Source organism: Fulmarus glacialis, unplaced genomic scaffold, assembly GCF_000690835.1.
Source record: "Fulmarus glacialis isolate BGI_N327 unplaced genomic scaffold, ASM69083v1 scaffold32096, whole genome shotgun sequence".
Taxonomy (NCBI): domain Eukaryota; kingdom Metazoa; phylum Chordata; class Aves; order Procellariiformes; family Procellariidae; genus Fulmarus; species Fulmarus glacialis.
Genome location: NW_009216744.1, coordinates 1 through 15,499, shown reverse-complemented (window position 1 = coordinate 15,499; position 15,499 = coordinate 1). Strand labels below are relative to the sequence as shown.

Below are 15,499 nucleotides of genomic sequence, written 5' to 3'. Positions count from 1 at the left end.
TTTAAAGAATATTCAAATAACCAAAAGCACCAAGTTCTGATGACAGATTTCTAGCTGGCCTTCAGAAGTCAGCAATAATGATATGTAAATTAAATACAAAATGAAGCAACAGGAGGCCTAAAGCTGCTGACCACTACAAGAGTTTAAAATTCATTTATTTCATCTGTAAAGCAAAAACCACTTGGGGCTATCAAAAGACTTTTCTCCTGCATGTCAATAAAAGTGCACATGCTTAATGCTAGGTATGAAAACAACCCTTGTAAGTACTTAGTTTTTTAAGGAAGTAGACTATTTGGTGATACATGCTGTGCATGTATATTTATGTTTTAAGTGAACAGCTGGCACTTCATAAGTTTTAATTGGAAAAGCATGCTTCCTAATCACAACATAAAAAAAGGCAATAGCAAGCCTAAAATCAAAACTCCCTCAGAGCTATTAAGCTATAGCTTTTAAATTAAAATAGTACAGGATAGCAATAAGACAGTAAAAGAGTTTATAGCTGTATTTTCAATGCTATTGTTGGTATGAATTTGCCATCATTGATCAGGCTAGAACTCGATTAATTTTGCAAAAGCTCTTTGTCAGTTTCTTAAAGGAGGTAGTATAAAAAGGGTGCGATTTGAATAACACGGCCTCATCTGGCTGTAAACATTTCAAACAACAGACATAAATATCTATGATAAAAAGTATTGTGGAAGAGATTATTCTAAAAATTGCTTTTATGAACTTGAAAAGAAAAAAACAGTAGATACATTTAATATATTTACTTATTTGCATGTAGTTTAAATGATACAGAACAAGATTACTGTGTTAGAAATCCACTTACAATATAAAAACATTTGTTAGACATAAATTCACCATTCTGCTGACATTTGCAGTAACTGTTTATCCAAGCTTAACTTCAGGTATTTATATTTTTCATACATGAATTTTTGTATATGTGCAATGTTTCATTAACTACACAATGTGAAACCCTGATTTTTGTGGTTTTTCATCACGATCTGAACATAATAGCTATTTGCATCTTAACACATTGGCTTTTTGAAACACTAGTAATTAAGGCATCTTTGCTGTATAGCTTCTCAATAGTGCAAACAAAAACTGTCTTTAATAATTTGATTAAAACATAGAAGTAATTGAATATTCCGAAGGGTTTTTTTTTAATGTAATTGGAAGATAGTTGTGCATTTTGGAGTTCTCTTGTGAAAGAAACATTTAAAAGCTCTTAATGCTGATTGCTTTTGTTGGTTCCTTATAACTGGTTCTGCTGTCTTGTCTTCATGACAGTGTAATTCATCTTCTTTTATGCGATGTTGTAGTAAAATACAGTAGCATTTAAATGAATACTTAGTAACTGAGTGAATCCCAAATGCAGCAAAGGCATACAGTTTTCATAGTGCACTTTCACCTCACTGAAGTAAAAGTTGCTCCTACTAGACATTTTTCCACTTCAATGTGAAGTAGATTGTTAGGATTTTGTTAGTGGTTTCATTAAACAGCTTGACAGTTCAGTTCTCTTCTGCCAGTATTTCTCAAAAGGCTTTCAGAAATAGTACATATTTCAGGGATACTTTAGGGGATTGTTTCACCACAAAAGCACACATAGTTTTCCAATCATGTCAGTGTAGCTGTAATAAATAAGCATTTACATCCTAGAAGAAAACAAAAAAAAGGAGAGTTTGTCACATTACTTATAGCTATAACATCGACTGTGTGTCTGAGGGCAGGGTAACCAATCAGGACCTAATACAAGAATAATTATATTTAGGCCAAATTTCAGAACAAGTTGTCTTCAATTTCAAGATTACTTTCAATTAATGCTTTCAATGGCATTTCTTTATGTACTAAAAAGCCTGCAAGAACAATGGGATTAGTTTCCAAAGCCATCAATTTAGTCTGTTTTTCCTCTGCTCCCTGCATGCCCAGGAAAGAAAATCATCATCATGAGATCATGTATCTGAAACATGTTTATTAAGATGATATGCCTTCACCCCATCCCTCCAACATTCTTGTACTGCTCCTTTTGCTCCTGACTTGTTCAGGTGGCCCTGGTCACAGTCTATCCTGATACACATTAAGTAGGCAGCAAATGAATAGAAAGGGAACCTGAATCCTGGAGAAACAAACTGACACTGGCTATAACTGCTATGTTGATCTACCAGCAGAACTAGGCAGTCTATATTACAAGCTCCCATTGCTCTACCAGTTAGGGAGTTAGAACTCAGTTCTTCTGCATCCCTGCTGATTGAAACTCTGCAAGAAGTTTGTAATTATCCTTGTAGAGACATCAAAATTGAAGTTAGAGGTGCACAGCAGTCTGAGAAGAACAAGAAGTAACTTATTTGTTTGATACATCAAAGTGGCAAATTCTGTAGCCATAGAATTATATCTGCAGGAGGTTTGTGGAATCTATAAGTAAAGCATGCAATCTCCAAGTTCTTTTCAAGTTCATTCAAATCCTGCACATAACCAAGTGTCTGCTTTGAGTCCTTTCTCACTGTCTACCTTCATCAGGTTCCACCATGTGGAGAGGTTTCTTACTCAGTGTAACTCTTGGTGCCCAGCCTCAGAAAGCCATGTTTATATAGATGTTATATCATGAGCAGCAAATCATGCATTTACCAGACACCCTCATTATATTACCGATACCACAACGTACCAAGACAGACAAACAGGGATTCACTTCAGATGGAGACACTCTTCTGCTCTCCACAAACTCATCATTTTCTAAACATTAGGTCAGCAGTAAGCTTTAGAATTTAGTATGTTGTCACCTGCCCCAGTCACCTGATGTGCAAATGCTAACATTGCTGGGTTAAGATTCTCCATGGTGCATTACACTTACAACAATGGGTACAGCAGATTTCAGAGAAAACATCTATCCTTTCACAGTCTACCTACTCATATGGGCCCTTTTTTATATCAATTTTAAGGCTTCATCTGGGCCTTTTTTTTCATAAATTTTAAGGCTTATTACTATTAGCTATTTTATTATTAAGGAGATGCTTTCTCTGTAAAGAAAGAAAAAAGGATAAAAAAATTCATTGTTATAATTCTAAATCACACTACTATTAGCATATGGAATACACTCCAAACTTCTGTAAAAATTGAGCAATATACTTAAGCATTAGTGGAAAATAAAGTAAAGGTGTTTCTATCTGCCCATAGTTTAGTGTAAATAACATGAAATGAGATTAATACTGCAAGTGATACAGCTATGTTCATTACTAAACACAACTGAAACTGGATTACCTTAGCTATATTACCAGTATATCCTGGAACCAGAATAAGATGATTCTCCTGTTCCCATAATCCACTTAATTGTTGTTTTAAAATATGAATATTTCTGAAAAAGAATGAACAACACTTTATAACATATATATACTACATTTCAGTAGACTTTTTGACTGAAACACGATTATTACTGCATATAGACTTAGTCTATGATAGATATTGCCACAATATCAGAAAAATTTTGATCCAACTTCTACAGCATTTATATAACCCCTGATATGACTATGTTCTACACGTATTAAAACTCCAGTGGAAAAAAAACCAAAGCCATGACAATCCTTAGATTAAGTTTCCAAACACCACCTGTGTCTTAAGAACAGAACAAATTCTTTTAAGTACTTCTAAGCTTTTACTTCCAAATTATATTTTTTTCTTGCTTAGGTAAGGTGTGCTCCTACTGATCAAAGTTAAAACAGGTTTCGAGATGGAATAAGCTACAGAAACACATTTAAGTATTTCCCAATACTATACTCACCCATCCTCTGCCTTTTCTGTATGTGCAGATAGCTCTGACCACCATCTTTTAATGACAGCCTGAAGCCAGTTTAAACCAACTATCACATATCTGTAACAACATATTTTACATATTATGCTTTTTTTCCCCCCACCTCCAATACCTACAGGTCAGCTAAAGTATCAAGACAAATTGGTAAGCAACTTAGAAAGCAACACAAAGTTTTCTATTCTGGAAGAAAAAAATCTAGACAAATTGGCAAGTTTAAATACTTGCCTATGTTTTCAATTTCAAAGTGGTAAACTGAAGCTTTTGTTGAAAAAGCAGAAATTCTTCAGGTATTTTGCCTGAAAACTTTGCCTTGATTTCATGTTATAAAGCATACTAAAACCTCGGTGCTATTCTGTTTTACTGTTTAGGATAAATAAATCTGCATAAGGGCAAAGCCAGTCCCCCCCGGTCCTTAACCTTGCAGAAAAGAGTTTTTGCACCACTAGTTTGTTAAAGGAGAAAGGTTCACAGGAAAGATCCCCTTGAGGTAGGTGTTGCCTGAGAAAGGCAGGGTTGGGATCAGGGGCAGAGGGTACAAGAGTCAGAGGACTAAACACCATTAATTTCTAGGGCACTGCATAGGCACGAAGAAATAGTGCTTTGAAAACATTCAAAACTGATACTTACTCTTCATATTTGCTTTTAAGCAATGATTTCACTAAAGGCAAAAGATCTACACAGCAGCCAACTGAAATATATGGTTTTTCTTCCTGTAAACTTAAAAAGCAAGATGTTTCAGAAGTGCTTGAACTTCAGCATGGTTACAGCAGATTCTTATCCCCCACTTCTTTTTGTCTGTACCTGTTTGTAAGCACAGGAAGGCAGTCTACTACTACTCCAAGATCCTGTATCCTAGAAACGTTAAGAATAAAATCAGAAACGTTACTAGTAGAGCATAGGTTGAAGTATATGCTTCCACTATGATTTAAAGAATAAGTATAACAAAGTTACAGCATTTAAGGAACCCCTAAAAATACTGTAGCATATTTGGGATTGCTACCACTTCAAGAATATAAAAGAAGAGACACTCAGTTTACCTCACTAAGTAGGCTACCAGTTCACTTATACTTCTCCTTCGCCAAAAGGTTAAAGCTACGTTCAGCTTTTTTTAAAGAACTTGAGCCATAGTTTCATGGTCCTGAGAAACCTGTATATTTTTGAAAATATAAAAGAAGTTTACCACAAGTTAAGTGGCCAGCAACAACACAATAAACTGCTCTAATACAGTAATTTAATATATGAAAATTCATTTTCCTACCTGTATGCTGATGAGTTTGTTTTAGAAATTTACCTAACAATGGTCTTAAAACCCCACAAACTTCCCTTAGAAGGGGGCACAAATAGATTGACTACTTTACCCAAAAGCTACAAGGATAAGGTTTGTACAAACCTAAAGAGAGGTATCTAGTAATTAAATAGAGCATTCATTCATCAACCTATAATTCTCACCAACTTTGGGAACTTTTTACTTAGATGCTTATTAATTTTGAGAACTTTAACAATTTAGACACAAGTAATTAGATGTATTATTCTGACCTTTGACAGAAAAAGTTGATTTCTGAAAAAGCTTGTTCTCAGAATGAAGTTTAGGTATTTTATCAAGATCTTGGATTAGAATGAACATTGCAGAGCCACCCATATCTCTCAAACCAGTTAAACAGTCAACTGCGGCCAGTAATCTGGTCTTTAGTTTCTCTGAGGATGAACCTTCCCCAGTCTTCATTTCTTTACTTTTCTTTCCGTGACCTTTTTATTCTAGCTATTCTGCTGTTCCTTCCTTGAAACCATCAAATTCAATGGAGTGCAAGAGTGCCACAGACTTGTACCTCCAGCCCACTGGACTCTCAGGCCTCTCTCTTCATGGCTGCCCACACTTACAGTACCATGAAAAGACAGCATGGTGAAAATCTTTGATCTTATCTTCCCTGCCATGCCTCATTTTAAACACCTGCAAGCCTCAATGGGTAACAAACATCTACGGTGACAGAAATGGAACTTCAGTATTCAGGGACTTAAATGGCCTTCACTGTCACAAAACCTGTTTCATTTAAATAGCTGACCTTTTAGGCAATTTCAGTAGCCCTGCAAGCATTTACTGGGTTTCATCAAGCAATCTTCACAAGAAATACAGTCTTATACGAACACTTAAGTTAGTTTTATACACACTAAGCTGATACTGCTATTGAAAATGGTCCTATCCTACCTCACTAGCTTATTCCCATCCATACACTAACACTTTGACACTTCCATAAACATGTATGTGGCCATGCACCATGCCAGATCATGAAACCTAACCAGGTCAAAACTATGTTTTCCTTTGATGCTGGTACAATTTTAACCCAGACTAGCCTGGCACATCTGAGCTTCTGTGCCGACACAAACACGGGGAAAACTGGCAGGACTACTACTGTCGGCAACAGTATCACTGTAAACTGACAGATAAAGCTGTAAATCACAAGACCTGAGCCAATCTATATATTAAGAAAATTAATCTCTTTGAAAACTTTCAGAGCTAACCATAGAAAGAAACTACCAGGAATACTTTTAAAGAAACTTTAGTTTAAAATAAAATCCACTTACCTCTGAAAAAAATCCACTATATTTGGATGAGGGGCCTTCTGTTTGAGATGAGCCAGAGTCACTAGAATTCAGCAAGTGTGTACGACCGTCGTTGTGCAGTTTTGCTGGCAGATTCCCCGCACAAGCCAGTTCATTTTCTTTATTTGCCATGTCACAGCCCCTAGATTTAGGGAACTGTTTCTTTCTGTAACAAGGCTTTGGAGTATAACAATTAACTTTTCTTTTACAATATACTACTTTGAAAAGAGAGAGGGGACTGGTCACCGTTTTTCCAACTGTTATTCTGCAATAATAAAGCAGTATTTTAGTGAAGGTTGCTCTAAACTTAAGCAATACTTCATGTTATCAAGTTAAAACATATCATTATGAATTCAGCAGTCAACTTGCAGGTTACTTAAAACATTTTATCCCCAAGATATACTTTCATGACATTTGGGTTATCAGAAATAAGAGCTACCACCAATATTTTTCTCCTGCTTTTTCAAATGCAGACTCATTATTATGGAAGTGGCCGCAAGAACTAAATATTGTCAGTAAAATTAAGACTTATCTTCCATTTGCGTCTGCTGGGTTGTTGTAATAGATTTAAACTGCTTCTTCCTCCCTGCCTCCCTCTCACTTGACACGTAAGACTCTACACAGCACAGCCCTCTTACCTGTTTGTGTATGAAGCCAGCTGTTTTGGAGATTTCTTACCCTGGGAGAAAGGGAATAAAGAAGAGAAATAAAGAAAGAGAATAAAAAGGCTTTATTAGTAAAAAGGCTCAAACACTCCCACGCTTTGTCAAAAAGAAGTCCTGCTTTACCATGGCCTAAGTTCACCACAGATTCCCTCCCTTCCACCCATTCTTCCTATTCTGCAGCTAAAGCACAGCTATGTTAACCTTCCTATAGTCTTCAAGTATTTCACAGTAACCTATAGATGGACTAGCTCTGCCACAGCTGTCCTTGGAGCACCACAGTCAGTTACAGGCTCGGGGTATCTTTGGCAAGAGACGGGATTGTGACATCAGAGACAGATTCTTTAGTTACTCGCAAACTAAAAACTGTTACTAATACAAAAAGCCTACTGGAATCTGATTGCAAAATTGCATTACTTGTCTCACACATACATTTAAAGGCCCATAATACAGCAGATGCTAATATTGGGAAGGACGATAGCAGAATATCTTCCCACCAAAGCACAATAACAAAAAAATCAAGACTGCTGTAGACAACATCAGCTTGATTATCCTGAATTCATTCATAAGAAACAGATTAGCACCCTGACACCAATTAGGCTGCATAGAATGGTGATATCCCAGAGGAATCACAAAATTCATTCAAGGTTGTGCCACACAGATTAGCAAAACCTTTGAAAATTAAGTAACACAATTTGAAGATGAATTTCTAAAGACTTTTTTTTTAACACAGTAATCTTCAATGTTTTAAAGATTCATGTAATGAAGATGAATTGTGACATTCTGGTCTACTTTTTTTTCATTAGTAAACAAGTTATTAAAAATAAAAAAGCACTAAGATGCTCAAATTAGAAATATGTATTTTCATATAAACAGGTACTACGCTCATATACTGCAGGCATTTCAACTTGAAAATTTATACTACTGTTAACATTTATGTTGTGCACATCAGCAAAACAATGCTATGATCTTTTTTTGGTAACACCCGAGTCAAACTCACATGGGTTTTAATACATAATTTCAATAAATAAACAGACATAGAGGATATTGGCATCTTCACCACTGTTTGAAGTGGTCTTACAGTAAGTTTACCTCCCTAGTACTTCCTCTGTACTCCACTGCCTTATTTATTCTTCCAGTAACACAGGTAAGAGGTTATGAGAAAATATGAGATAACGTTTCTCACTAGCAAGAATCCAGTGAAAGTACACGTTCCTCTACTGCAAGTTCTTGGCTAGACTGCAGAAAAGTAGGCGTGAGTAAAACCATATCAGTACCTACTGCTCACGTGGACGATACGATGCATGTATCTGTGTAGTCACTGCCTGTGCCTACTATATTATGAAAACTATGCATTATAATTGCTGTTCAAGCTAAAGTTCTATTGCACATCTAAACATGAAATGCCCAATAGTGCTGTGCTTCTAGTTTTAGACTGCTCAGAACTATGAACTTGTTTGCATGTTTACTTCAGTTTCATCAGAGGACATGGAAAAAAAAACCCAAGCAACTCACCTCCTTCATGATCTTTTTAGTGGAAGAAGAGATTCTTTTTCTGGTGAGATCAATGGGATGATCTTCAATATGCAATACTTTCTGTTTTCTAACATTGTGGGCTTCAGATGCCATAATCTCTCAAATCCCTGTTTTCAAGGGAGAGATATTCAGTTATATTTTCTAAAGCATTCATTCAACTTTCTTCAAATGCAGCTGGCAAAACCAGTTAAAACAGCTTAACTATTTGCAAGATGTTCCATCATGCAAATAATCCAAGACATCATCCTTTAGCAAATATTAGCTGGAGACCTTATCATTAGTAACATGCTGATGAGCACTTCAAAATTCCCCGTTTAGTTTTCTGAAAAAGGGAACAAAACCAAGCCCCCCCAAAGAAACAGAGGCAGAGATCTTCTTTTCAGACCAGCTTAGTACACCTGCACCGAGGGGTGCCATACAGACAAGAATAAGGCAATTTATGAGACTCTTTCCTCCACATCTCACACTACGAATTTCACCTGCTACCAAGAGAAAAATAATTGGTCCAACAGCTGTTTCCAAGTGAGGAAAGGCAGCTAAATAAAAATAATTTTAATAAAAATCAAAAATAATAAGTTTTTCAGGAAGAAGGCAAACTTAATCAAAACAGCAAAGGTAAAAAAAAGGAAGTGAAAAATCTCCCCTTAATTTATTGGCAAATCCACCCCCCACCCATTTTCCTCAGCATATATTTTTATATTAAAAGAAAACCCCAAACTTTATTCCACAGTTAACCGGTAAGACAATGTCTAAAGTACTTTGTCTTGAAGTACGTAAATATTTCTACAAGAATCAAAACCAAGATTGAGACAGTTGTACATACGGTTTTGCATTTTGTGTAAGTGATTCAGAAAATCCATTACTTAAGACTGGATTCACAAACTATATCATTATGGAGCACTATTCTTAAAATGTTTTAGTAAGACATCCTACCTGACTTTTAAAAACCAACCATTTGCTCTAATTTTATTGTTTTTCCCCTAAATGGCAAAACTCTGGTCCCAACCTGAGTGCCGCAGTCTCTCCCCTCCACCTTTAGTACCAACAGTCTATCCCTTTTCCTCTATGTAGCAGGTTTATCCCACATTAAGAACTTCAGTATTTAAAACACTAAGACACTGAGCACTGAAAATGCCAGATGGGAAACAGCTTATTAGCCACAGAAGATCTTTCAATGCAGTAGCTAAAGGCCATCAAATAAAACAAACAGGTGGCATGCTCAAAACGAAGTAGAAGGTGTATTCTCCACATAATGCATATTAAATTCCATATTGTAGGATACAGTGGACGCAAAAAAAATTTCTTCAAATGCTTCAGTTTTCTTTAGAACAGGATCAGTACTGAAGAATCTCATTTGAGATCTCTCAAGAAAAGGAAGATTTACTGACAGAAACCCTTACCCTGCAAGATGGGAACATGGAGCCCTCAGACCAACAACTTCAGCAAATGGCAGCATTATTTAGGGCATGACCTTTAACAGTTGGTGGTCCATACTTTTCCAGATACAAGGCTGGCTTAAGACTGGGTTCCCTGCATATTATGGGATGGTGACAGAATAGTTGTCACCCTGTGAGCTCTCCATGCTTCCAAGGCTTCCAGCCACCAGGCTTATTAAATAAATAGTTAAAAAATATTTTTCCCCTAAAGTTTAGAAGAAGCCACAAGAAAACAAACAACTTCACCTCTGCTTATCAGAGTGGTTGAAACCACTATTTAGACTCAAAATGGGCTGTATATTAAAATTTGAACTTGGAACACAAAAAGGCAAACAACTGAACTTTTGAAGAAAACCCCAACCCAACAACCCTAAAATCCAAACAAATCCAGCCTTATATTCAGGCTAACGATGAAGGCAGAAATCTAGGAGGACTTGGAAAAAACCCTTGATTTTTTTTGCATCCCCTGTTTGAGAATGTTGCTGAGGGAAAAGCAATAAACTCCAGTAGAGAGGCCAACCTGCAACCACCAGAACTAATCCCCATAGAATCATCCCATCAGATGCTAGAAAATCCATAATCTCTGTTCCTGAAGAATCATTTTTGCGACTACTCCCATGACACACTGACAGCTTACAACTCTTCATGCAGGAACAGTGACCTCTCCTTACTTGCTTGTTTAATAAATGACCTCAAACTACCCTCTTCTTTGATGCTAAGCAATTAGCAAGAATCTGATCTCCAACGTATGACAGCACTGTTAAACTAGAATGCTTTTTACTTAATAGAAGTGTAAAATTTCAGATGGCTAGAAAGAAATGTCTTACCAAGAAAACTCAATTAGCACATTAGTATTTAATACTGGGCTCTAAAGAGCCCAAGATAACATCTCAAAATACCAGAACTGGAGATATCTGAACTAGGGAGAGGTTATCCTAGAGGGAAAGAAGTTCCCTACAAAAAGTTGAACATGTCCAAGAGGAAAGTGAAGCGAATTACACACTTTGACAAATTTCATATAAGAACATAATGCCCCCTAGTCTCCCAGTTGAAACAGGAAGAGACAACAAAACTATCAATTCTTTCTTTAAAGGCTGAGAACAGAAACCCAAAAGGCCAACAGATGATCAGATATAAAGGAACATCTGATGAAGTGAAGTAAAACTGAAGTAAAATCCTTATGTCTGTGTTCACTGTCCTACAGTTTAAAGAGGTTTCCACAGTTTAACCTGTTTTGTGAGGGTCCCTCATGATGCAGAAGCAGTAATGAAACAGCTGTGTTGTTAACCGAGGTGCAGAACCTCTCCTTTAGAGCTGACAAGGCACCTAAAGAAATCACATGGGGAAAATACAGTCAGTATCTAAAGATGGCCTCAAGGAAGATCCAGACTGACACCTCTGTTGTGCAAATGAGTAAACAATGTAATCAAGAATAGAATTAGTGGACACAAACGAGTAATATATTGGGAAAGATTCAACCTGGCTCTTATGAAGGCAAATCCTGCGCCGCAAAATTAATGGAATTCTTTGAGAGTATGAAGTAGTATAACATGGATAAAGGACAGCTAAATGATAGAGTCTATCCGAGATTCCAAAAAGCTTCCAGAAGTCCCTCACTTAAATCTCTCAAGGAAACTAAGCAACCAAGTGATAAGAGGGAAAGTTTTTGCATGGAGAAATAGCTAAGAAACAGTGATAACTGTCTAAGCAGTTCCCACACTGAAGGAACAGGAATCCCGCAGAAAATCTGCTTATTGTTTATGCTGTTCAATATATTAATAAATTACCTCACAAAGGAGATGAGTAGTTAAACGACAAAGACTGTTGACTGTACAAAGTTATACCAGGCACTGAAGATGAGGGCTAACTGAAGAATTAGAGAAGGACTGTGATGTACAATAAGCAGAAGCAATGATTATAGATAAATGCAAAGCAAAGCTTGTATCTGCAGGCGTGAGGAAATTTTGGATTCCGATATAGAATCACAGGCTGAGCGCTAATAATTGCCACCCACAACAAGATCTGGATCTATGACAGTTTACTTTAGACCATTTGTATTGCTCAGTGCTCCATATGGATCAATAAATAGTTAGAAAAATAAACAGGACACTGTTGTAACAGTGTATAGAACTAATTTGTGCCTGTATTTCAAATACTGAGCGCAGTTTTAGTCCTCTTACCTTCAAAAAACAAAACAAAAAACCAAACAAAAAACCAAACCAAAAAACTCAAAAGACTTCTGAGTAAAGTAAAAAAGAGCTCAGACAAAGCCAAGTTAAAAAAAAGTACGGAATACCTTCCATACAATCAATAACTGAATAGATCAGGCCTTTTCAGTCTGGAAAAGAGGCTACTTGCAGCAGACAGGGGAAATAAGACAAAGGCCTACAAAATGAATGGCTTGGAGAAGTTGCATAGAGATTGTTCACTGTCTTGCCCAATATAACAATGAAAGGGCAAAAGACACTAGCTGAAGGCAGGCTCAAAACTAACAAGAGGGGGTGGCTCTTTGGGCAAATTATAATCAAGCTGAATTTGCCATAGGATGTTGTCGACCCAATGTTGACATGGGTTCCAGGGTAGACTGAAAATTCATAAAAAAGAAATACACTGAAAGTGATTAAATACAGAAACACAATCCAGGTAGCACAGACACAAAGCAGAACACAAGCAGAAGAATCTGGTACGTCCAAACCTAATACTCCTACAATAAACTTAGTCCGCATCTCAAGAAACCTGCTTCCAAAGGCTTAGTAACACATGATAAAATGCTAGCTGGCCAGCAGTTAAAAAGACAAATGCTAGAGGATGAAAGGCACTTTACAACTTTCATTTCCTATCTGTTATCAGCTATCATCTAGGGATAGCTAATTAGATACTACCACCCACTGTTATTTTGGGATACATACGGAGCATTTTTAAACTGGCGTTAGTATGTAATTTATAGAAGATCAAACAACTTAACGCTTAACTGCTTGAATTTTTGATATTCCCTTGTGATGAGTACAGCTAGTTTTATTTGTTCAGAACAATCTGTTATACCATTTCATTAAGGCCAATGCAACTCCTTTGCTTTACAAAATTTAAAAAATAAACTAAGGATAGAATGCAAGTCCCTTCAGCTCTGCCTTAGCTCTTCATCATATAAGCCTAAACTGTTTTACAACTGTAACAAAGTAGACATCAAATCTCAACGGAGATGCACTGTTTCATTAAGATGTTAGGCTCACATTGCACCAATTTCCCCTGTCCCATGGTGACTTCTCATAGCAGATGCCAACCCTCCTTCCTCCCCTTTTTACTCTCCTCAATTTTCAGGAAACAGAAGGACTAGAGTAACAGCAGTCGTGTACCCTGGTAAGTCAGCTCATTTGTCCCCACAGCCAATGGACAGTATCTGTGCAAACTTTTCTTGATGGCTCTACTGCTATTTTCTAACTCTGATCTCTGCCAATTCAACTCTTCAAGTCACACCAGAATCAAGCACAGAAAGTCAGCACTAAAAGGCTTTCAAGTGCCTATCTGTCAAAGGCAAGTATTAACAAACTCTGCCACTCCCTCCCATCGTCCTACGTTCTGGGCACGGCCCCCAGAAAGGGACAAACTTTTCTTCACGTGTTATGTAATCTACACATATATTAACATAACATTAATTTCTTACAGAACACAGACTGGAGTACTTTGCATGACAGCAAAGCAAATGTAAAATAGCTAGATTTCTTAAGTCATCAGTAAATACCCTTTAAAACATTCTTCCTGTCTTACTCTCTGCCCAAATTCTTAACAGCTATTTTTTCCTGTAGCATTCCACGTACACTTGCCATCACAGATGTTCTTGTGATTCTCCCCCACTCCATATTAAATCAAGTGCAAGTTCAAGGATGACAATATGAGACTCAGATGAAAGAGTTAATTAATTGTTACTCCCCAAAGAGGGGAGTTCATGCTTTGAAAGCATTCAAAATAGGTATACATCAGGGAACCAGTAACGGTCAACTAATTTCACTGATTATTAACAGATTTAAAATGCTCATGAGAAACTTCCAAGAATGGTTATTCCAAATTTACTTTCAAAAGGGTAATATGACTACAAAAATAAATTAGCACTATCTCATGATATAGAAGTGATTCTGTAAGCTTGGCACAATTTCCTTTCATTTTAACTCCGACAACTGTTACAGAATCCATCTGTCTCTCAGTTTTAGATGGCTTGCACATCCCTTGAACATGAAATAGTTTTTTTTTTTTAAAAACTCCTTTTTTAATAATTATGCCCTGACAGTTCACCAGGTATTAAATACTGAATTACCTTAAAAAAACAAGTGGAGTTCAAGATTTTAAGGAGTATGTTAATGCAAAATTTTTCTGCAACACTACGTCTTACATGCCAGCAAGACACAATTTTTTAATGTGCTATACCTGTCGGCCATTTGTTCCAGTTGAAAGTTTCACGTGTGCACAAAAATTACAGGACTTACATTAAATTTGCAGTACAGACAAATACTATTTGAGTAACTAGTTCAAGTAAGTTAGCTTATTCCTACAATTTAAGCTCATTTTCCTATTACTCTTACACATAGAATTTGTATGTGGCTCACTAGCACAAGCAGTCATAATGAACCTCTGAAAGTGACCACAAGTCAGAGTTTGGTTAAGTTTACTGAGGATGAATCCAGGCATGAATTAGCTCTCCTTGTGGAGCTAGCCCAAGAGTCTACTAGCTGAACCTTATTCACAATCTGGAAAAAAAAAAATTTCTAGAAAAAAGTCGAATAAACAAGTACCCAGTTTTCTGCATCTGGAGGTACCATTTGCAGGTATGTTAAGCTGCCATAAAGTAATATTACTTGTCAGCGTTTTAGTCCTTTCCAAAGTCGTCCTTCACTAAAGAAAAGATGCTTTTACGTGTTCCACTTATGAACACTCCAGGAATAATAATGTTGGAAAAGTTCTATTATTAAAGTTATCTGGGAGTTGTTATATAGGAAATAAAGTTCCAATACACTGAAGCTCCCACATTAATATTTTAAACAAGCTTTAAGAAACTACTCATAAAATTAAATACAGTAATTTTTTTTCTGTTCATTGCTCAACCCAAAGAGCTTCAAAAACCTGCAACAAGAATTTTAGATTCAAACCCAGAGAAAGACATATTGGAAAACACCTCAGGCTCCAAACGTAGTGGAGGCATGGGTACCCACCCCATCCCCACCTGGCTGAAGATAGCCTGTGACTACATTTCACATAGCTTGGGATCACACGACTTCTTTTATGTTACCCTTAAATACACTTCTATTATTGAATGTCGTCTGTCTATAGTATTTAAAAAGCCTTCTTAATTCATACTCAGACTCCTTACCCTGGGAACCAACATACAAAACTGTTAAAATTTTTTAAAAAGCTTATTTAAATGATTCCAGTGGAAATATATTGAAAAGAGAAGTTTCAAAACTGGGTGAGAGAGAGAG

At 36.6% G+C, this 15,499-nt stretch overlaps 1 protein-coding gene across 1 annotated transcript; it reads right to left on the bottom strand.

Moving 5' to 3' along the window:
* Positions 1 to 1,119: 1,119 nt before the first annotated feature.
* On the bottom strand, positions 1,120 to 8,688 carry KATNBL1 (katanin p80 subunit B-like 1). The gene is given in 9 exon segments (XM_009579411.1): positions 1,120 to 1,652; positions 3,253 to 3,346; positions 3,770 to 3,859; positions 4,427 to 4,516; positions 4,601 to 4,651; positions 4,837 to 4,946; positions 6,380 to 6,662; positions 7,036 to 7,076; positions 8,575 to 8,688. Coding segments are annotated over 9 exon segments (906 nt in total). The 3' UTR covers positions 1,120 to 1,619.
* Between the last annotated feature and the right edge of the window lie 6,811 nt (positions 8,689 to 15,499).